General features: G+C 44.1%; 2 protein-coding genes across 2 annotated transcripts; one reads left to right on the top strand and one right to left on the bottom strand.

Annotated features, from left to right (window-relative positions):
* Positions 1–6844: 6844 nt before the first annotated feature.
* LOC123751370 (molt-inhibiting hormone) lies at positions 6845–10007 on the bottom strand. Its single transcript, XM_045733468.2, has 3 exons — positions 9790–10007; positions 7808–7980; positions 6845–7564 (listed from the first exon to the last, which is right to left on the bottom strand). The coding sequence occupies exons 1-3, from the start codon at positions 9823–9825 to the stop codon at positions 7453–7455; spliced, it is 321 nt and encodes a 106-aa protein (XP_045589424.1). The 5' UTR covers positions 9826–10007; the 3' UTR covers positions 6845–7452.
* Positions 10008–15532: 5525 nt separating this feature from the next.
* LOC123751362 (molt-inhibiting hormone-like) lies at positions 15533–19005 on the top strand. The gene is made up of 3 exons (XM_045733458.2): positions 15533–15773; positions 17722–17894; positions 18138–19005. Exons 1-3 carry the CDS (start codon positions 15738–15740, stop codon positions 18247–18249), a joined length of 321 nt encoding a protein of 106 aa, XP_045589414.1. The 5' UTR covers positions 15533–15737; the 3' UTR covers positions 18250–19005.
* Positions 19006–23649: the final 4644 nt, after the last annotated feature.

The following is a 23649-nucleotide window of genomic DNA, read 5'->3' on the forward strand; positions in this document are numbered from 1 at the left end:
CTTACTGTATCGAACTGTAACCTTGGTGGTGATACAACTCTTCAGTTTCTTTCAACCTCTCATTTTCCTCTGTGTATTATTATGTAGTTTTATGATATAAATAGCGGACTGCTGCTTCTTAAATCTTTTGTATTGTGGCTACCTCATATTCCAGTGGTAGAGCTTCTGCTTCACGGCCGTGGGGTTAGCGGTTCGAGTCTCCTAGTGCTCAAGTCAATGAAATATAAAAACTCTTCACAGTTCATTTAAAAGCTGTAAAATGACCTTTGGGGAGTTAATTTTTCAACTTCCTTCTCAATTAAAGAAGAACACATGACATATAGAGGTGATTCGTGCTAGAATCATTGATTCCTCTCTTTCTGTCAAGTCAGTAAAATACGTCTACAAGAAAGGCAGGGAACAGTTTTGGAAAATATTTTTGTCATCAAATGGAAGATTCTTACAATGCAACCAGTTAATCGTATTGCGATTTATGTAAGTTTTGAAACTAACACAAAATTTTCAGTTACTTCTGTTACAAGTTGATTAGACAATCTTAAACAAGGTAAACTAGTGAGGTATATATATATTGAGATATTTTTTATTGTATTAGGAAGGGAGTTCCAAAAATTGGGTCATTTTATTTACATACTGTGTTTGCATTAATACTGTAGGAGAGAATGTCTATTTGTCTGTTCAAAGGTGGAAGCCGCATTCGTGGGGGCAAGCCTTACCCAAATTTGTAGGGGGGAATAGTCTGGGGTTCAGGACGCACATAGGCCGACACATAGGGGAGCCGGTTGGCCGAGCGGACAGCACGCTGGGCTTGTGATCCTGTGGTCCCGGGGTCGATCCCGGGTGCAGGCGAGAAACAATGGGCAGAGTTTCTTTCACCCTATGCCCCTGTTACCTAGCAGTAAAATAGGTATCTGGGTGTTAGTCAGCTGTCACGGGCTGCTTCCTGGGGGTGGGGGCCTGGTCGAGGACCGGGCCGCGGGGACACTATAGCCCCGAAATCCTCTCAAGATAACCTCAAGATAGGCTTGTCGGGGTAGCCCTAAGGTAAATGATTTATGAATTATTATTAATTATTCACACCCAGCACCCGATTCTAACAGAATCAGTCCTAATCAAGTGTGAAATATTTGTGCAGTTATATATATTCCATTTATGGGACTGTTGTTGTTTGTTGTTTATGATTCAGCTACTGGGAACAAAAAGTTCCAAGAAGCACGGGCTATGGCGAGCCCGTAATGGACTTACCTGGCACAGGAGCGGGGCTGTAACTTGATTTATGGGGCATGACAGCTGACATTTATTGTTCCATTTATGGGGCCCTGACAGCTGAGTGGACAGCGCTTCGGATTCGTAGACCTGAGGTTCCGGGTTCGATCCCCGGTGGAGGTGGAAACAAATGGGCACAGTTTCGTTCACCCTGATGCATCTGTTACCTATCAGTAAATAGGTACCTGCGAGTTAGACAGCTACTACGTGCTGCTTCCTGGGAAGAGGGGGGGGGGGTGTAACAAAAAGGAGGCCTTGTCGAGGACCGGGCCTCGGGGACGCTAAGCCCCGAAATCATCTCAAGATAACCTCAAGAATAACTGAAGACTTTCTGGCACCAAAACTTATTTCTTAAGCACATAAATTAGTTTCATTTACCCATAATTTTATATTTTACATAAAGGAAGAAGGGCTAATTGGAGGGGGTGAGGAGGGAGTTTGAGGAAGGGAGGGAAGACGAGAAAGGCGAGAGGGAGGAGGGATGGATGAGGGGAAATGGAGATGGAAGAGTTTATTATTATTATTATTATTATTATTTTCTACCACAGACGTGGCCAGACATTTACAATGCTAACCAGCATATATACATTTTCTTCTATCCTCCATGGAGAGAGTTAGAGATGTGTTAAACATATAGTTCAAGGGTTTATTGAACACTCAACCACAGAAGGTGATTCGGTGCTTATAAAAGGCTAAGCTAATCTACATACGTAAATACATAGATACACAGATTTACGTATGCCCTACATAAAGTGTTCGATGTGTCTTTTACATAGTGTCATTAATGTTCATTTACAAAGGTGAAATGTAATTTTGATCAGCTTCGATACTGAAGAGGAGGGGGGGGGGGGCAAGGAGGGACAGGTGGGCACGACGAAGTAGAGAACGAGAGAAGAAGAAAGATCACCCGGGCACTACCGGGTAACCCCTTAAATATCATATATAATAAAAGGGAACAGTGGCTAAGATTCCTAATTCGTTTTATAGGGGAAGAGGCAGCCTGTATATACATGTACGTTAGGCTTATATCGAGGTCTCTCCCCCCCCCTCCAAGGTCGAACTAGTGACCTCCGCCAGAATGCCACCCACAACAGTTGCCTGTGGTTGATTGTTCAATAAACCCCTGAACTATATGTTTAACACATCTCTAACCCTGTCCATGGAGGACAGAAGAAAATGTATATATGCTGGTTAGCATTGTAAATTTGTGGGCACGTCTGTGGTAGAAAATAATAATAATAATATAACAGTTGCCTTGCTCCGGGGTACCTATTTACTATTAGGTGAACATACACATTGGGTGAAAAGAAACGTGCCCAACCATTTCTAAACCGGCTGAGATTCGAACTCGGGACTCCTGATTTCAAGTCGAGAAAGAACCCATGTACAACCGAGGATCAAACCAGAATCCCCCCCCCCCCTGGCCAAAATCCCTCTAGTTCTGGAAATATCAAAGATATATTTATTTCAGGCGAGGTTCTATTATACAAGATCTATTATAGAAATCTATTATACAAAAATCTATTATACAAATCTAGAAAAGAGCTTCGAAACCGGTTTAGCAATGAATAATACGGCCTTTTAAAACCTAAACATCATAATAATATTGGAAATGGGTATGTTTAGCATGTTTAGGAGTCAGAGACATTAGTTTGTGAGAGTCTTATGAGGCTTGGGAAGGTAGACACATCTAGATAAGTCTCACAGCTCTCCCAGCCCAGACAATGGTATTCCGTATTGGCTATATTTTCAATTAATACAAAATATCATAGTTAGGTATGCGATTTAAGCATTCAGAGCATTTTCTCTAATGCTAAAGAAAACGGGAGAAACAGGAGTGAATGCAATGGTATTCATAGCTATCTTCATAATATATATATATATATATATATATATATATATATATATATATATATATATATATATATATATATATATATATATATATATATATATATATAATGACTTCACCATTGAAATTTATCTCACTACACAGTCATAATTTTTTTTTTAACTTTACACATTAAACATCTGAGCATTCCACATATTGTGATCTTTCTACACCTGCACGACCACATATGACAGTCACCACGTAAGCATCTAGTGTGGTGTACCAGAGGCTACATATCTCTGTACTAGATATTTGATATCTATTTCAGTTGTGTAGATATTCAGTTGGGTAGCTTATCAGTTGTGTAGGGTGCTAGTTGTGTAGGTTATCAGTTGTCTAGGGTGCCAGTTGTGTAGCTTATCAGTTGTGAAGGGTGCCAGTTGTGTAGCTTATCAAGTGTGTAGGGTGCCAGTGGTGTAGGGTGCCAGTTGTGTAGGGTGCCAGTTGTGCAGGGTGCCAGTTGTGTAGGCTGCCAGTTGTGTAGGCTACCAGTTGGGTAGGGTAAGAACTATGTAGGTTGTACTGGGCACCAGGTGTATGGAGTCACGGGTATAGCAGCGCACTATAGCTGTGTAGCGCACCAGTTATGCACTGTGAGGCAGCCAGTTGTGGAGAATGAGGCAGTTGTGTGGCCACAGGTGTGTGCCGTGTGAGGCAGTAGAGACGCACAGAACCGCCGCCATCGCGTCTCCTCTCATTACTACGCACCACCGTATAAATAACTTAAGAAAGATATCGATCGCGAAGGATTTTCTGATGACAATTAGCCGGGCGCCGTAAGGTCGCGGATGACGCGTGCCACTAGCTGAGTCATTGGACCCCAATCTTGGCCCGACCTTAGCAAAAAATGGAACGGTCAGTGCTTCTCTGATGTCGTGTGGCCGCCTTCATTGGGGCCCTGGCAGGTCTCTGGCAGTCATTTCCAATGGAAAATTGCCGTTATTCTCCTCGAGAAATGGTAGTGGGCAGATCACATGTGGTATAAATAGTTCATTCATCGCAAAATACGCTGCATGGACAGCAGATATTTTGGGAATTGGGCCAGAAATGCCAAATTAGACATTTATTTTTGGGAAAATTTCATATATAACAACTTTACCCAGCAATGACTCCATGATGTGATAAATATGAATTACAGGAAACGAGAAACAAATTTTGTGACTACATTACAGAACACGATATATAGCAGTTATCAATTTGTGCATGTCGTGCAGAGCAACAGAGAGAGAGGGACTAATGGTAGACCAGAACACGTCCGGGACTTGTCATTACTGCCTCGCAGCCTGTGAACAGCGCATCAATGGGGTTCTGCCCTTGAGAATTGAGTGGCGTCGGGGCGTCTTGGAGCCAGAAAACAGGGGTCCACTACACTTGTTGAGGGCAGCGACGCTCCAAGTTGGCGCCAGAGTCGCGCCATCTCTCTTCGGACACTTGTCGTGCTTCCCACTCTGATGGTGACACATGGGGTGTCTCTCCTGGTGCTGGAGGACACATTGGGTGTCTCTCCTGGTGCTGGAGGACACATTGGGTGTCTCTCCTGGTGCTGGAGGACACATTGGGTGTCTCTCCTGGTGCTGGAGGACACATTGGGTGTTTCTTCTGGTGCTGGAGACACATTGGTGTCTCTCCTGGTGCTGGAGGACACATTGGGTGTCTCTCCTGGTGCTGGAGGACACATAGGTGTCTCTCCTGGTGCTGGAGGACACATTGGGTGTCTCTTCTGGTGCTGGAGACACATTGTGTGTCTCTCCTGGTGCTGGAGACACATTGGGTGTCTCTCCTGGTGCTGGAGGACACATTGGGTGTCTCTCCTGGTGCTGGAGGACACAGAGGTGTCTCTCCTGGTGCTGGAGGACACATTGGGTGTCTCCCCTGGTGCTGGAGGACACATGGGGTGTCTCTCCTGGTGCTGGAGGACACATGGATGTCTCTCCTGGTGCTGGGGACACATTGGGTGTCTCTCCTAGTGCTGGAGACACATTGGGTGTCTCTCCTGGTGCTGGAGGACACATGGGTGTCTCTCCTGGTGCTGGGGACACATTGGGCATCTCTCATGGTGCTGGAGGACACATGGATGTCTCTCCTATGGGGCTGAGGATTCACACTGGGTGTCTCCCTGTTGTCAGGGACATACAGGGACACATTTTTGTTATCAAATCTCCCAGTATCCACCCATACTTTTACCCATTTGTCTCCGCCTCCACCGGGAATCGAACCCGGAACCTCAGGACTACGAATCCGAAGCACTGTCCACTCAGCTGTCAGGCGCCCAAGTGCATTGTTTTTATACATTTAAGTGTTAGCATTTGTTTTGTACTTTCGAATATTTGCATTATATTATTGTCTTCATTTACAGCCATTTAAATCACATTTTGACGCGTATATATTTTTTAAATATATAGTTCATTGATTTTGATATTTTAGAAATCCCAAAATCCCAAAACATTTACTTATATATTTTGTGATTAATTTTTCAATTTAATTTTGTATTTTAATCCATCACCACGAATTTAGGATATATATATATATATATATATATATATATATATATATATATATATATATATATATATATATATATATATATATATATATATATATATATATATATATATATATGAGAACCAGGAAAACATGAAGACTTTGGCAATATTTATTGATATTCGTGCTGTAACAGTCCCCATCATCAGTAATCACTGCAACGCAGACCTGACACTCATTATCTTTTACTGTAAAGTTTCATTAACTGTAAATTAATTAGCATAACCAAACACAAAATTTTGTTAGAGATATGCAAGAAAAAATTGGAAATCCAGAAGAACCTTTCACATCTAATTGGTTACTGGGGAAAAGGAGAGTGGGAGGAGGGGTGGGGGGAGGTGGGGATATACTGCTAGGGGAAGGAAAGAGGAGGGGAGGGGAGGGGAGGGGTTGAAGGATTGATTCGTCAGGGGTGATATTATGATATTAAGGGGTGGGGGTTAGATTCTCCTAGTGTGAATGAATAACTATGTATATTTAAACAAAGTGTGTCTCTCCTGTACATATATAGTGCGTCTCTCCTGTATATTTAAATATATATATATCTATGGACTCAAGGCTGATGAATATGACCTGTCTTCAACTGTGGACTTGGTAACGGGCTTATTTGAAAATGAAATCTGCAATATGTAAATATATCATCATTAGGTCCTGTCGTCATCCGAACCTCATATATACGGAATTATAATTAAATGCCTCTTTATTTAGGTGCAACTCTGAACCATCCACATATGCAGTGAACAAGCCACATATACCGTTACCAAAGGTATATATCATTAACTAGCACATGTTCCGTTAATCAGCCTCATACACTGTTATGCTGCCATGTATACCGTTAACCACGTGTACTGTTTCCAGCAACATGTATGGTTAACGAAGCACATTTATGCTTAATCCACATACGTGAACACTTCTTGGTGGGCGATATATCTGGTGACACTGGTTGGGGAACACATACACACACACACACACACACACACACACACACACACACACACACACACACACACACACACACACACACACGCACGCACACACACACACACACACACGCACACACACACACACACACACACACACACACACACACACACACACACACACACTCACACACACACACACACTCACACACAAATGCAGACACACACACACACACCCACACACGCACACACACACACACACACACACACACACACACACACACACACACACACACACACACACACACACACACACACACACACACACACACACACACACACACACACACACACACACACACACACACACACGCACGCACACACACACACAACTAAGTCTTAGCAAGTACAGAAAAACAAAAGCAATCATCAATTTGTATCCGGTACAGTGCGACAGTTGATGGTCATGTATCGAGTGTTATTGGGACGGTTCATCTGGATAGTGTGGAGGAGAGTCAGGAGCATCACTGGGACGGTTCTTCTGGATAGTGTGGAGGAGAGTCAGGAGCATCACTGGGACGGTTCTTCTGGATAGTGTGGAGGAGAGTCAGGAGCATCACTGGGACGGTTCTTCTGGATAGTGTGGAGGAGAGTCAGGAGCATCACTGGGACGGTTCTTCTGGATAGTGTGGAGGAGAGTCAGAAGCATCACTGGAACGGTTCTTCTGGATAGTGTGGAGGAGAGTCAGAAGCATCACTGGGACGGTTCTTCTGGTAAGTGTGGAAGAGAGCGTCAGGAACCGGTATGGAAGAGTGTAGAAGGCTTGTCACTCTTCACTAGCGTCCGGCGTTAAGAATACCAATCCATCTCTTGAAGTCTGGAAACTCCTCGACGCGCTCCATAGCCAAGAGGCAAAGCTTGAACATCTCACTAGAGAAGCAGCCTTTCCTGTGAAGGGAAATAAATAATTCAACAACATGTATGTGTCGTGTCGCTAAAGGGAACGTTTTGCTTAGTCACTCTTCAGCAACTTCAGAGGCAGAAGAAAATGTATTAAATATTTGTGTATCATTAAAATATATTGCATTATCAGCCCCTAATATAGTACTGGAAGATAAGCATTCTATTTGTAAACATTTTAGTTAAATTTTTGCTGTATTTGACAGGAATTTTGACAACTTGGATACTGACCTGCATCCGGCCAAGACGTCAGTGTCCCGGAAGACGTTGTAGCAATCCTCACAAACCCGGGTCACCTTGCCGTGGACGGCTCGGTTGCCCATCACTCCAGGACATTCTTCGAAGACATACCTTGCCGTTGTCTGCTGTACCAGTAGCCCAACCACCACCACCAGCCACACTCTCTGTAAGGTCACACCAGCAGACATTAACAGTGTACTGTGTACTCCACCACCACCAGCTACACTGTAAGGTCACACCAGCAGACATTAACAGTGTACTGTGTACTCCACCACCACCAGCCACACTGTAAGGTCACACCAGCAGACATTAACAGTGTACTGTGTACTCCACCTCCACCAGCCACACTCTCTATTTGGTTAATGTTTTCTGTACAAATCTCCAAATGTTTCAACAAAATAAATACATTTTCTTTGCAGAAATATTACCTTTAACCAGTCTTATGAACACATAATGTTTAAAATATTATGTATCATCACAAGTTAGTATTATTTTAGTTCTGTATTAGAATAAAGTATAAATCTTTATTGTTCTTTCTTAGTAACATTATAGCATTAGTTTAGATTAAAATATTATATATATTTAGAGTTCTTATAGAAAGTTACAATACGAATTCTCAGTAACATTCCTGAATATATATTTTATATACTCAGCATTTGATTTCAAACACAACTTTGCCGGGTTTTAAGGAATAACGTCAATGTTATGTGAATGAAACTATAGGACCATCAGAGTCATGTCACTAACTTTGTCCAGGTGTAATTTTGTCCCTGAATAAAGACTTTAGTTGAGCAAGGAGGTGTAATTGTTCCTTTGCTCACTCTACATTCACCTTTATGTTGCGTTTTTATAAAGTTAATATATTTTCTATTTTCATTTTCACTCAGATATGTTGCATCTAATGAAAGATTTTTCTGCTCAGAGACCGAACTCATTTTGATTCTACTGCTATGACAAGTGGACGGTAGAGCGACCATCTCGCTACATGCTGGTTGGTGATCGTCCCGCGACTGTCCAAGTGGTTGGGCACCATTCCTTTCCCTCTGTCCCCATCCCAAATCCTTATCCTGACCACTTCCAAGTGTATAATGACTTGGTGCTTTCTCCTGATAGATTCTTTCCATTCCATGCATTTGTAAGTGCGTTTGTACGTGTGCTTCTGTGTGTGGGTGTGTGTGTGTACTCACCTATTTGTGCTTGCGGGGGTTGTGCTTTGTCTCTTTGGTCCCGCCTCTCAATTGTCATTCAACTGGTGTACAGATTCCTGAGCCTACTGGGCTCTATCATATCTACATTTGAAACTGTGTATGGAGTCAGCCTCACCCACATCACTGCCTAATGCATTCTATTTACTAACTACTCTGACACTGAAAAAATTCTTTCTAATGTTTCTGTGGCTCATCTGGGTACTCAGTTTCCACCTGTGTGGTATATATTCATTCACATATTTGTGTGTGTGTGTGTGTGTGTGTGTGTGTGTGTGTGTGTGTGTGTGTGTGTGTGTGTGTGTGTGTGTGTGTGTGTGTGTGTGTGTGTTCAAAATGAGCCAAACCTAACCCATAATTGTGTCCCTTCAGCTGAACATCGACTTTGTTAGAGCTTATGGTCGCTGATCATCGTCCTTACAGAGATTATTCAGGTGAAGGACAAATCTCCGTTAGCGCTTATATCAGACCGCATAAAATGTTCTCAACATCCATTACCTCTTTACTGCCTTCAGGAAATATCTTCTCTGAGAGCATTTAATTGCCTTTCATTCACCATTTGTGTTGCATTTGTTTTCGTGAAAGCGAGAGAGAAAGAGAGAGAGAGAGAGAGAGAGAGAGAGAGAGAGAGAGAGAGAGAGAGAGAGAGAGAGAGAGAGAGAGAGAGAGAGAGAGAGAGAGAGAGAGAGAGAGAGAGAGAGAGAGAGAGAGAGAGAGAGAAATAATGATATAAACTATTCAACGTGTAAAAAAATAATGACTACTAACCCGTACAATGAAGCATTGAGCCGCTTGGTTAACCATGTCTTGAAGCACTACTGACACCCGCTCTGGTGCTCTTCCACAAGCAACTCGTAGAACCTTCTTCTGTTACTGGTAACTCAGCACCAAGCTTAAGGTATGAAACCTCTCCAGGTCCGGAGACGTTGCGTCACGCAGGAATCGTGTCACAAGTTGTTACCAGGAGCGTTGCTTCTGGGACTGCACTACGCAAGGATGCTGCGATTCCATCTCCACTCTTCCCCCTTATATATGGCAGAACTCTTTTCACGCAGATAATGGTACTGCGCAGAGTTCCAGAAATACGCGCTGGGTCGATTATTCTGTATATTATCATTACTCTTTGCTTTACTTTCATAGGAGGAAAGGGTGACATCAACCCGAAGAGAAAAAACATTGAGCGATATACATAAAAATATGTAAATGCATTTATTTATATCACCAAATAATCACAATGTATCAACGAGAAAATAATTTTGTGGGAATGGGGGGTGACTTGAACCGGCGTTCTGGTGATTTCCAGACACCTGTCTTAACCCACTCGGCCAAGAAAGGACAAAATTAGACCAACCCGGAACTCTACTGAATTCAATGCTATTGACAGCGAGCAAGAACTGGCACTGGTAGGTACTCCTGAATTAATATGAGATTGGGAAATTTTCATTGATTCGTTTGAAACTATTGATAAAGCTTGTCTGCGGATTGGGGAGGGGGCCAATGTGACTCCAAACCGAATGTTCAATTTCCCACCCACACTTGCATCACCGCCAGAATTATAACTATTGAAGGAACGCGACGAGACGGAAGGTAATCTCTCCTGAAGACTAGCTGGAAAAAGGCACTCCAGAGACCTGTAAATACCTGAGACTAGCGAGATCCTGTCCGTCTCGCTTTGGCGCCAAGGACTTCGCTTTCACGAAACAAGCGCGTCTAATTTGTTTTTCTCGTGTTTAACATGTGTTATAAATGTGTTGGGATTCGTTATCGTCAGTTCAGTCGGGCTAATTTTTGCTGGCAACTGCTGTTATTAGTGTCTAGCCTTCTCATTTGTCACTGTTGGGTTATATGAGCCTGACCTATGACCTAAGTGCAATGATATATATATATATATATATATATATATATATATATATATATATATATATATATATATATATATATATATATATATACATATATGCAAACAAGCCTGAATGGTCCCCAGGACTATATGCAACTGAACAGGATAATAAGGCGTCCTGTACACGCCAGTTGCGCTGCTCCTGGCAGTATGGGTTCGAGTCACTTCTGGGGTGTGAGTTTTCAGTTATATATATATATATATATATATATATATATATATATATATATATATATATATATATATATATATATATATATATATATATATATATATATATATATATATTGGGTACTACCTCTAGTGCAATTGTAGGGACTTACAGCCTCGAAAAAGAAAATAAAGAGTATTCAGAGAAGATCTTGTGGATTCTCGCTGAACACTTGGATATTTTCCTCTCCTACCACCCCTATTTTTTCTTAAATTTTATTTAATATTATTTTATTTTATTACATTACTACAGTTTACAGAAAACACACACAAATAACAATCAATGTTCGAAGACCTCGTCCAGCTCTTCGGAGGTTGGGTGCGTGCCCAAGGCACAGCACACATTTCCTCTCTGGACCGCGACACTGAGGCGCTGGAACAGGAAACTGGCCGCTCTTGAGTCTTTAGTTTTACCAATGAATTCCTCACCCACCTTCTTTAGGAACTTAAGTGAATATATACCCCAGGCACCCAGGGTTTCAGAGTCTATAGGCACGAACCTGAAACAACGTTCTAGGACCCTGTACTTGTTGGTTTTCTGGGTCTCCCTGAAGGTGGTCGCCCCACCTCCCTAAGCTATACAGCGACTTAGATAGGTATCAGCCAATGTGGATGCACACGTGTAGTCCCACACGACCTGCTAACCATCCCTCCATGGCTGCAGGGTGACTCCGTCTGGACGTTTTTGGCTGTTGTCAGGTCTGCACAACTGAGGTTCCCTTTGTTCTGGACTCTCAGTGGGAGCAAGCAACCCTCCCTGCAAGTCTCGACGGCCTTGGTGTCCGCACAGCCTACCAGATTGCTCTACCAGCCTTCCTTTCCTCCTCCCATGCATCGCACGACCTCGTAAGAGATATCCTAAAAGAACCCGCGAGTGATATAGCAGGAATACACGATCATGCTTTCACTGAATGTTCAAATCAGTGGGATACTCTTGCAGCCCCAGCATCCATCACAGATCCAACAAAAAAACATGAACAGTCCAGCTGGGACCACCCGCTAGTGGAAAAAATAGCTGATGCCATGCTCAGCGCTACAATATCAGACAAGGAGAAAGCCCGCCTCAGAGAAGTACATGTCCCACCGGGCATGTACGCGTCTAGATCCAGAATCCCTTCGTATAACAGTGGCCCTCCGCCTTGTTTCCCCAATTCGCACTGAATACAAGTGTATTTGTAACATGGTGGAAGCAGACCAATATGGACTGCATAGGTTGCACTGCGGAAGCACAAAGGGCTGGCATGCAAGACACAACGAGGTTAATGACATCATCAAGAGGAGCCTCGTCTCAGCTCAGTGCCCAGCGGAGAGAGAAATTCGCATCCTAGGGTTCCAAAACCCGGATTTCCCCGCACTTCGCCCTGATGGCATCACAATATACCCCTGGAAAAGGGGAAAAACACATGAGGAAAATGGGACAACACATGTGTATCCGCCCTGGCAGACACCTACATACACTTCGGTGCTGATCAAGCAGGTGGGGCGGCCAACCACAGGGAAACAGCAAAATCAGTCATATACGGGCGACTGGAAGGTCAATTCATCTTTGTTTCCATAGCGTCTGAGACGCATGGCCTCTGGGGGCAGGAGTGCCTTGGGATTTCTCAAAGAATTGGGTTCCAGGCTCATTGACATCACCAGAGACCCAAGGGCTTCCAGTTTCTTGTTTCAGCGCCTCAGTGTGGTGATCCAGAGGGAAAACGCCTGCTGCGTCCTCGGTTTCTGTCCGGAAGCGGAGGAGCTCCAAGAGATCCATAACCTTTAAATCCTATTGTAGTAACTAATGTACATCTTGTACCTTCCAGCCAGAGGTGGTACCCCGTTTTATATATATATATATATATATAAATATATATATATATATATATATATATATATATATATATATATATATATATGTATATATATATATATATATATATATATATATATATATATATATATATTTTCACACTAGCTGTACCCGGCCATGCGTTGCTGAGCCACAGCAACCTTCCCCCGTCCCCTCGTCCTCCCCACCATCCCCCACTCCCTAGTCCCCTTGTCTTCCCCACCATTCTCCATTCCCCTGTCCCCTGTCCCCTCTTCCTCCTCACGATTACCCCCACCCTTATCCCCTCATCCTCCTCACCATCCCCCACTCTCTAGTCCCCTCGTCCACCCCACCATTCCCCACACCCTCGTTCGATGCATTCCCAAATGATCTGAAAATTGGGAACAATGAAATTGTTATATCAGTTCCTATCAGAAATTGGATAGAAATCCTATCTCGCTTCATGCAGGTCGGCGTTCAATCCACGACCATCCAAGTGGTTGGGCACCATTCCTTCCCTCCGTCCCATCCCAAATCCTTATATCCTGATCCCTTCCCAGTGCCATATAGTCGTAATGGCTTGGCGCTTTCCCACGATAATGCCCTCCCATCACTGAAACATAAGAAAAACAGTTAAAAAACGAAATGAAAAACTAATATATAAAATAACTATATCCTCGAAGTGAACGGAATAGTAAACAACACAGCTCAATTCCAACGCATTGTCACAGAAAATAATTAAAACAAAATGAAAATAAATCAGAATCTATGAAAATTCAATTAATCAATGAAATCGGTAACATTGAAATGGAATCGTAACATATTTAATAGCATGTGTTGCTATTACGGGCAACAGATGGCGCTGTTTTTCAAAAAGTATTTTTTTTTCCCCGTCACAGACGTGACATCTATATAAAATGTATATAAAAATCAGCTCGAATGCGAATGGAACGTTGTGTGAAAATTTTAAATCAATCGGTGAAGAACTTTCGGAGATTAGCGATTTTGAACAAACGAAAATTTACTTTTTTATTTATATTACCTGGCTGATACCTGGTTGATGGGGTTCTGGGAGTTGTTCTACTCCCCAAGCCCGGCCCGAGGCCAGGCTTGACTTGTGAGAGTTTGGTCCACCAGGCTGTTGCTTGGAGCGGCCCGCAGGCCCACATATACCTGGTTGATGGGGTTCTGGGAGTTGTTCTACTCCCCAAGCCCAGCCCGAGGCCAGGCTTGACTTGTGAGAGTTTGATCCACCAGGCTGTTGCTTGGAGCGGCCCGCAGGCCCACATATACCTGGTTGATGGGGTTCTGGGAGTTCTTCTACTCCCCAAGCCCGGCCCGAGGCCAGGCTTGACTTGTGAGAGTTTGGTCCACCAGGCTGTTGCTTGGAGCGGCCCGCAGGCCCACATATACCTGGTTGATGGGGTTCTGGGAGTTGTTCTACTCCCCAAGCCCAGCCCGAGGCCAGGCTTGACTTGTGAGAGTTTGATCCACCAGGCTGTTGCTTGGAGCGGCCCGCAGGCCCACATATACCTGGTTGATGGGGTTCTGGGAGTTCTTCTACTCCCCAAGCCCGGCCCGAGGCCAGGCTTGACTTGTGAGAGTTTGATCCACCAGGCTGTTGCTTGGAGCGGCCCGCAGGCCCACATATACCTGGTTGATGGGGTTCTGGGAGTTGTTCTACTCCCCAAGCCCAGCCCGAGGCCAGGCTTGACTTGTGAGAGTTTGATCCACCAGGCTGTTGCTTGGAGCGGCCCGCAGGCCCACATATACCTGGTTGATGGGGTTCTGGGAGTTGTTCTACTCCCCAAGCCCGGCCCGAGGCCAGGCTTGACTTGTGAGAGTTTGATCCACCAGGCTGTTGCTTGGAGCGGCCCGCAGGCCCACATATACCTGGTTGATGGGGTTCTGGGAGTTCTTCTACTCCCCAAGCCCGGCCCGAGGCCAGGCTTGACTTGTGAGAGTTTGATCCACCAGGCTGTTGCTTGGAGCGGCCCGCAGGCCCACATATACCTGGTTGATGGGGTTCTGGGAGTTCTTCTACTCCCCAAGCCCGGCCCGAGGCCAGGCTTGACTTGTGAGAGTTTGATCCACCAGGCTGTTGCTTGGAGCGGCCCGCAGGCCCACATATACCTGGTTGATGGGGTTCTGGGAGTTCTTCTACTCCCCAAGCCCGGCCCGAGGCCAGGCTTGACTTGTGAGAGTTTGATCCACCAGGCTGTTGCTTGTAGCGGCCCGCAGGCCCACATATACCTGGTTGATGGGGTTCTGGGAGTTCTTCTACTCCCCAAGCCCGGCCCGAGGCCAGGCTTGACTTGTGAGAGTTTGGTCCACCAGGCTGTTGCTTGGAGCGGCCCGCATATTGATATGGTGGGTTGTTTATTTTTTTTGTCATAATTTTGCATAATAAACAATTTGTCTCTAAAGTCTTCTAAAGTATTGTATTCTATTCAAAGAATAGAATACAATAGTTGAATAAATCACACGGTGCTAAGAGGTCTCTGGAAGCAGCTACCTCATACTGTATCATTCTGCGCATGGTGTCATCTGCGTGTAATAGACATCTGCCATATAAAAGACGAAGATTAGAGATGGGGGCCGCAGCATCCTTGCGTAGAGCAGTCCGCGTGGCATCGCTGCTAGCAACAGCTTCTGCACCGACGTGACGCACCGCCTGAGTCCAGGGGGAAGAGTCATACCTTAAGCTTGGTGCTGAGTTACCAGTAACAGAAGAAGGTTCTACGAGTTGGTTGTGGAAGAGCACCAGAGCGGGTGTCAGTAGTGCTTCAAGAGATGGTTAACCAAGCGGCTCAATGCTTCATTGTACGGGTTAGTAGTCATTATTTTCTACACGATGAATAGTTTATATCATTATTTCTCTCTCTCTCTCTCTCTCTCTCTCTCTCTCTCTCTCTCTCTCTCTCTCTCTCTCTCTCTCTCTCTCTCTCTCTCTCTCTCTCTCTCTCTCTCTCTCTCTCTCTCTCTCTTTCTCTCTCGCTTTCACGAAAACAAATGCAACACAAATGGTGAATGAAAGGCAATTAAATGTTCTCAGAGAAGATATTTCCTGACAGGCAGTAAAGAGGTAATGGATGTCGAGAACATTTTATGCGGTCTGATATAAGCGCTAACGGAGATTTGTCCTTCACCTGAATATTCTCTGTAAGGACGATGATCAGCGACCATAAGCTCTAACAAAGTCGATGTTCAGCTGAAGCGACACAATTATGGGTTAGATTTGGCTCATTTTGAACACACACACACACACACACACACACACACACACACACACACACACACACACACAATTGAGAGCCCAAATGAGCCATAGAGACGTTAGAAAGATTTTTTTCAGTGTCAGAGTAGTAGACAAATGGAATGCATTAGGAAGTGATGTGGTGGAGGCTGACTCCACACACAGTTTCAAATGTAGATATGATAGAGCCCAGTAGGCTCAGGAACCTGTACATTAGTTGATTGACAGTTGACAAGCGGGACCAAAGAGCCAACCCCTGCAAGCAAAACTAAGTACAACTAGGTAAGTACACACGCACACGCACACACACACACACACACACACAGAAGCTTACGTACAAACGTACTTACAAATGCATGGAATGGAAAGAATCTATCAGGAGAAAGCACCAAGTCATTATACACTTGGAAGGGGGTCAGGATAAGGATTTGGGATGGGGACAGAGGGAAAGGAATGGTGCCCAACCACTTGGACAGTCGCGGGACGATCACCAACCAGCATGTAGCGAGATGGTCGCTCTACCGTCCACTTGTCATAGCAGTAGAATCAAAATGAGTTCGGTCTCTGAGCAGAAAAATCTTTCAATAGATGCAACATATCTGAGTGAAAATGAAAATAGAAAATATATTAACTTTATAAAAACGTAACATAAAGGTGAATGTAGAGTGAGCAAAGGAACAATTACACCTCCTTGCTCAACTAAAGTCTTTATTCAGGGACAAAATTACACCTGGACAAAGTTAGTGACATGACTCTGATGGTCCTATAGTTTCATTCACATAACATTGACGTTATTCCTTAAAACCCGGCAAAGTTGTGTTTGAAATCAAATGCTGAGTATATATAATATATATTCAGGAATGTTACTGATAATTCGTATTGTAACTTTCTAAAAGAACTCTAAATATATATAATATTTTAATCTAAACTAATGCTATAAAGTTACTAAGAAAGAACAATAAAGGTTTATACTTTATTCTAATACAGAACTAAAATAATACTAACGTGTGATGATACATAATATTTTAAACATTATGTGTTCATAAGACTGGTTAAAGGTGTAATTTTTACAAAGAAAATGTATTTATTTTGTTGAAACATTTGGAGATTTGTACAGAAAACATTAACCAAATAGAGAGTGTGGCTGGTGGAGGTGGAGTACACAGTACACTGTTAATGTCTGCTTGTGTGACCTTACAGAGAGTGTGGCTGGTGATGGTGGAGTACACAGTACACTGTTAATGTCTGCTTGTGTGACCTTACAGAGAGTGTGGCTGGTGGTGGTGGAGTACACAGTACACTGTTAATGTCTGCTTGTGTGACCTTACAGAGAGTGTGGCTGGTGGAGGTGGAGTACACAGTACACTGTTAATGTCTGCTGGTGTGACCTCACAGAGAGTGTGGCTGGTGGTGGTGGAGTACACAGTACACTATTAATGTCTGTTGGTGTGACCTTACAGTGTGGCTGGTGGTGGAGGAGTACACAGTACACTGTTAATGTCTGCTGGTGTGACCTCACAGAGAGTGTGGCTGGTGGTGGTGGTTGGGCTACTGGTACAGCAGACAACGGCAAGGTATGTCTTCGAAGAATGTCCTGGAGTGATGGGCAACCGAGCCGTCCACGGCAAGGTGACCCGGGTTTGTGAGGATTGCTACAACGTCTTCCGGGACACTGACGTCTTGGCCGGATGCAGGTCAGTATCCAAGTTGTCAAAATTCCTGTCAAATACAGCAAAAATTTATCTAAAGTGTTTACAAATAGAGTGCTTATCTTCCAGTACTATATTAGGGGCTGATAATGCAATATATTTTAATGATACACAAATATTTAATACATTTCCTTCTGCCTCTGAAGTTGCTGAAGAGTGATTAAGCAAAACGTTCCCTTTAGCGACACGACACATACATGTTGATGAATTATTTATTTCCCTTCACAGGAAAGGCTGCTTCTCTAGTGAGATGTTCAAGCTTTGCCTCTTGGCTATGGAGCGCGTCGAGGAGTTTCCAGACTTCAAGAGATGGATTGGTATTCTTAACGCTGGACGCTAGTGAAGAGTGACAAGCCTTCCACACTCTTCCATACCGGTTCCTGACGCTCTCTTCCACACTTACCAGAAGAACCGTCCCAGTGATGCTCCTGACTCTCCTCCACACTATCCAGAAGAACCGTCCCAGTGATGCTCCTGACTCTCCTCCACACTATCCAGAAGAACCGTCCCAGTGATGCTCCTGACTCTCCTCCACACTATCCAGAAGAACCGTCCCAGTGATGCTCCTGACTCTCCTCCACACTATCCAGAAGAACCGTCCCAGTAACACTTGATACATGACCATCAACTGTCGCACTGTACCGGATACATATTGATGATTGCTTTTGTTTTTCTCTACTTGCTAAGACTTCTTAGTTGTGTGTCTGCATTTGTGTGTGTGTGTGTGTGTGTGTGTGTGTGTGTCTGCATTTGTGTGTGTGTGTGTGTGTGCATTTGTGTGTGTGTGTGTGTGCATTTTCATCCTTATATATTTGAGGTATTAGGCACTGCTCAAATTCCAGCCTTGGGAACATTTATACCTGAATGCGATGACTAGTTTCCCGGTTTTTTCATTTTCTTTATATACGTCAAAGGCTGAGACAGGCTGAACGACTACTTCTATAACCACTCCACTTCCTGAGAGCTTTAATGCGGACGAGTTTTCTATTGACGTCTCTGCAATTGATTGGTCATTCGTATTTCCATCTGTTCTTCAATTTTTGCTACTAATAAATTAAACAGTGCTTCTTTGTTTAACAATTTTCCATAGACCTTTGCTTTTGTTTTACTTATCCCTTGTTCTTCGTCGCCTTTAATGTTGGGTGCTCCTGTTCTCTCAGTATCGAGCCGGTCAACCACTTGGGCTGGACGGTAGAGCGACGGTTTCACGTCATGTAAGTCGGCGTTCAATCCCCGACCGTCCAAGTGGTTGGGCACCATTCCTTTCGCCCCGTCCCATGCCAAATTCGTATCTTGATCAAATGCTATATAGTCTTAATGGCTTTTTGCTCTCTTATGATAATCCCCTTCCTCAGTGTCGAACTTTGTTTACAATATTTGTCCCATTTCTTGTTACGCATTGTGCTGTTACAGGTGAGGGTTATATGCTTGTGCTGGATATATAAGTGGGTTTAGCAGACAGTATGAAGTGCCCAAGAGGCTCCTTTACAATAGTTTTTGAAGCCTATAGGATGGTTGAACAGTTGGTGACGGTGGTCTTGTAATGTGTTATTCTAGCATTTTATTTTTGGTTATATCTATTCCAAGATCTTGCTCCTCTGAAGCAGGAATTTACTTTCCCCTCATTTTACGCCCTTTTCACTCCTGTTGCAATCCTGTTTGCACTCCTGTTACATTTTCACTTCTGTGTCATCACTTACGAGTGTTTGCCCAGATGCTTCTGCATGGTATCACAGGCTATCTCTGTAGTAATTCCTCTTATTAATTTTTCTTGTTATGCAAATATTTATGTAATGGAGGCCATATTCTCTCTCAGGTCGATGTCATATATCAGAAACAGAATGTGGGCTCAGCTCTGAGATATGTGCAACTTTACTCGTAGCCTCACTCGACTCTGATTTCCTCACACTCGACTCTGATTTCCTCACACTCGACTCTGATTTCCTCACACTCGACTCTGATTTCCTCACACTCGACTCTGATTTCCTCACACTCGACTCTGATTTCCTCACACTCGACTCTGATTTCCTCACACTCGACTCTGATTTCCTCACTCTTGACTCTGATTTCCTCACTCTCGATTCTGATTTCCTCACTCTTGACTCTGATTTCCTCACTCTTGACTCTGATTTCCTTACTCTTGACTCTGATTTCCTCAGTTTCACTGTAACTCTTGACTTTGTTCCTGAGAGGTAGTCACTCATCCACTTTCGAACTTCTTCTGTTGCTACTAAATCATTTTGAAGAGTCTTTCCTGTTGTGGTCGTGTTGTTACCTCAAGACGTTCTAACGATGGATCAGTTTCCAGCTTAAAAAAAACTTACTTGTAGCTTGTATTAAATAGTTTGCAAACACTTTCGTGCAGCCTGATCGTCTGGTCATTCTCAGTAATGTGAATGATGTGGCTGTGAAACGGTTGGGCTCGTCCTTTGCTTTGGCTGATACATCATTCTCGTTTAGCTGCTCCGGCAATCACTTAATTTCTGGTGCGTTCGGGGTCTCGTCCCTTTGAATACATTGGAATTTTATTCTATTCTGTGTTCTGTTAATTTCATTTTCGCAAGTTTTCTTCTCGTTGGCTCTAGACACTGCCAATTGAAACATGAGTTAATTCTCTTTTTAGTTTCCGATGCTTACAATGGTGGCAGAAACCGTTCTTCCAAATCGAGTTTACTTGTGGCTCGGTTTACAGGTAGAATATTTTTGTGTAACTGTATTGATATCACAGGAAGATGACACATAATTTTTTTGTTTATGTTACTCCAATTTTTGTTTGCTATTCCTTCATATTTGATTTTACTCCCACTAACTCTTTACAATGGCATTTCTTTCAGGTATTTGTTTTAAATGTCAGCATTATTATCTCCCCCTTATCTTCCCCTTTTCTATTGCCACTATTTAAACTACATAGTCGTTATTTGTTCCATAATGAAATGTCGTGATCTACGATCTCATTCAGTGTGAAGCCTTATTCGTTAACCCGGGGTTGAGCTTCGGCTCTTTGGTCCCGCCTCTCAACTGTCAATTTATTGGTGAACAGGTTCCTGAGTTTATTGAGTTCTATCGTAACTACACTTAAACCTGTGTGTGGATTCAGTCTCCACCACATCACTAATCGGTGGACATCACTTATTTGCATTCCTAATACACTCAATTAAATTCCATGTATGTTTGTGTGTGTGTGTGTGTGTGTGTGTGTGTGTGTGTGTGTGTGTGTGTGTGTGTGTGTGTGTGTGTGTGTGTGTGTGTGTGTGTGTGTATGTGTGTGTGTGTGAGTGTGTGTGTGTGTGCGTGCGTGTGTGTGTGTATGTGTTTGTGTGTGTTTGTTCGTTTATTGGCTTACATGAAAGAATGCGTGTTAATTTTTGTGAAATTCATATGAAAGTTTAAATATTGTTCCCTAGAAAGCCATTTTCGAATTATATATGATAATTTATTATTAAAAAGAATTTTTTATTTTTATTTAGTTGACCGTTCAATAAAGTGCAATTTATTAAAAACGTATTTTTTTTTAAATACTACTAAGATATTTCGGTTCACATGTACTCCGGAGTATTGAAGTGCAAATTCTTCCACTGTGAGCTGGTCGAGCCTAGCGACCACCCTGATATAACGTCCTAACCCTTCAATGTGGTCTCGACCACAGCTGTCAGTCATGTGTCCGAGGGCGTCACTCTGCCTGAGAGACATCTGACAACCGTAACTTTCCTGCCACTGTCTTAATAAGAGAAACGGATTACAGTTTGATACATAATATAATGAATCAATAAAGTATGTACTGCTCATGTAAATATTTTTTTATTTTTTTTTTTGGTGTATGTTACGAACCCGGATCCAGCGTCCTAGCCTGGAGCAGTGACAAACACGCCATCTGTGGGTCAGCTCCCGAAACTCCCGCCAAACGAACGACGACACCTAGTGAGGACAGCGTGTACTGGCCTCGAGGACCAGTTTCCAGTCTGGTTCAGCGCTCAACACCGCCGCTCCTGACCTCTGGTGAGGTGGTGCTCCGAAGACAGCGCCATCTATGGAGTGGATATGTCGGGCGTTTGTATCTGAGCCTGTGAGTGTGGTGTATTAGTGTCCCGGTTATTAATGACGTGTCTGCTTACAGAGCCGACCTGGGACCACTGTGTTGAAGGTGTAGTCAGTCTACCCGAGGCAGCCAGTCTCCATACAGTGAAGTTTGCTGCAGCTGTCGTGACGTCGTCCCCCCGGAAGAACACTGTGGTGTGTTAAGCCTGCCAGTGGAGTGGCAGTGGAAGGATTTACCCGGGACCGACGGTTGGAGACGATAATCCACTGGGGTATTGAGGACAGGAGGGTGATTGGTGATATCACACGAGACTCCTGTCTAGGGCGTACCCCTTATATCGTTCGTGGAGTGGCCGTACCAGCCTTGGTGGCTCAGTACCTGCCAGCAGACCTGCTGGACGTGTGGTTGACGGCCTCCACGACGGTGCCCCCAGTGGACCTGTGTTGTGGCTGACCTGTGGCCAGGGTAGACTCGGCGCTCTCAGTGGACACGTCTTGAGGCCACGAAGAAAGCACCACGGACTCAGCACCTAGCTTCAAGGATCCATAGTCTCCAGCAGAAGACTACAGTGTTGATCCCCTTTGTAAAGTGTTAATACCCCTCCCCCTTGTGTACGTTTTACTTTTATATATTTAAATGGTGAAGGTTATATTATATTATATTAAGTTCTTACCTTTCTTTCCCTACTCCCTTTAAGTTACTTGCGTCACGGATCGCATCCCTTGATAGCCTCTACTGGCTTGGGGCCGGATATATATCTTCCTCTAACTACATCAGAGTGAGAACCCTGTTGCGTCCCGAGAGGGCCGTAACAGTGTATCCCAATTCATGCTTACACCTTATTTGTCCTCACCTGAAGACTCAGCTTCCTGTAGTCTCTTTACCTGAAGACTCACCCTCCTGTAGTCCCTCCACCTGAAGACTCGCCCTCTTGCAGTCCCTCCACCTGAAGACACCCTCCTGTAGTCCCTCCACCTGAAGACTCACCCTCCTGTAGTCCCTCCACCTGAAGACTCACCCTCTTGCAGTCCCTCCACCTGAAGACTCACCCTTCTGTAGTCCCTCCACCTGAAGACTCACCCTCCTGTAGTCCCTCCACCTGAAGACTCACCCTCCTGTAGTCCCTCCACCTGAAGACTCACCCTCCTGCAGTCCCTCCACCTGAAGACTCACCCTCCTGCAGTCCCTCCACCTGAAGACTCACCCTCCTGCAGTCCCTCCACTTGAAGACTCACCCTCCTGCAGTCCCTCTACATGAAGACTCACCCTCCTGCAGTCCCTCCACCTGAAGACTCACCCTCCTGCAGTCCCTCCACCTGAAGACTCACCCCCTGCAGTCCCTCTACATGAAGACTCACCCTCCTGCAGTCCCTCCACTTGAAGACTCACCCTCCTGCAGTCCCTCCACTTGAAGACTCACCCTCCTGCAGTCCCTCCACATGAAGACTCACCCTCCTGCCTCCCCTCCACCTGAAGAGTGATCCCTTCCCTCCTCTTCCCCGCTACAAGGACGTAGAGGAATGAACAAGAAATATGGGTACACCATTTGGTGTTTGTACCATAAAAATCCTTTTTGTCAATTCGTGTAAATTTTGTGTGATTTTTTTTTATCAGTGTATATATTTGTATTTGTTGCATGGGTGTAAGTAAAGATGAAGTGGTCTGGTATAGAAATACAGGGGGATTACAGATATACACAAATTA

The sequence above is a fragment of the Procambarus clarkii genome, chromosome 4 (assembly GCF_040958095.1).
Source record: "Procambarus clarkii isolate CNS0578487 chromosome 4, FALCON_Pclarkii_2.0, whole genome shotgun sequence".
In the NCBI taxonomy this organism is placed as follows: Eukaryota; Metazoa; Arthropoda; class Malacostraca; order Decapoda; family Cambaridae; genus Procambarus; species Procambarus clarkii.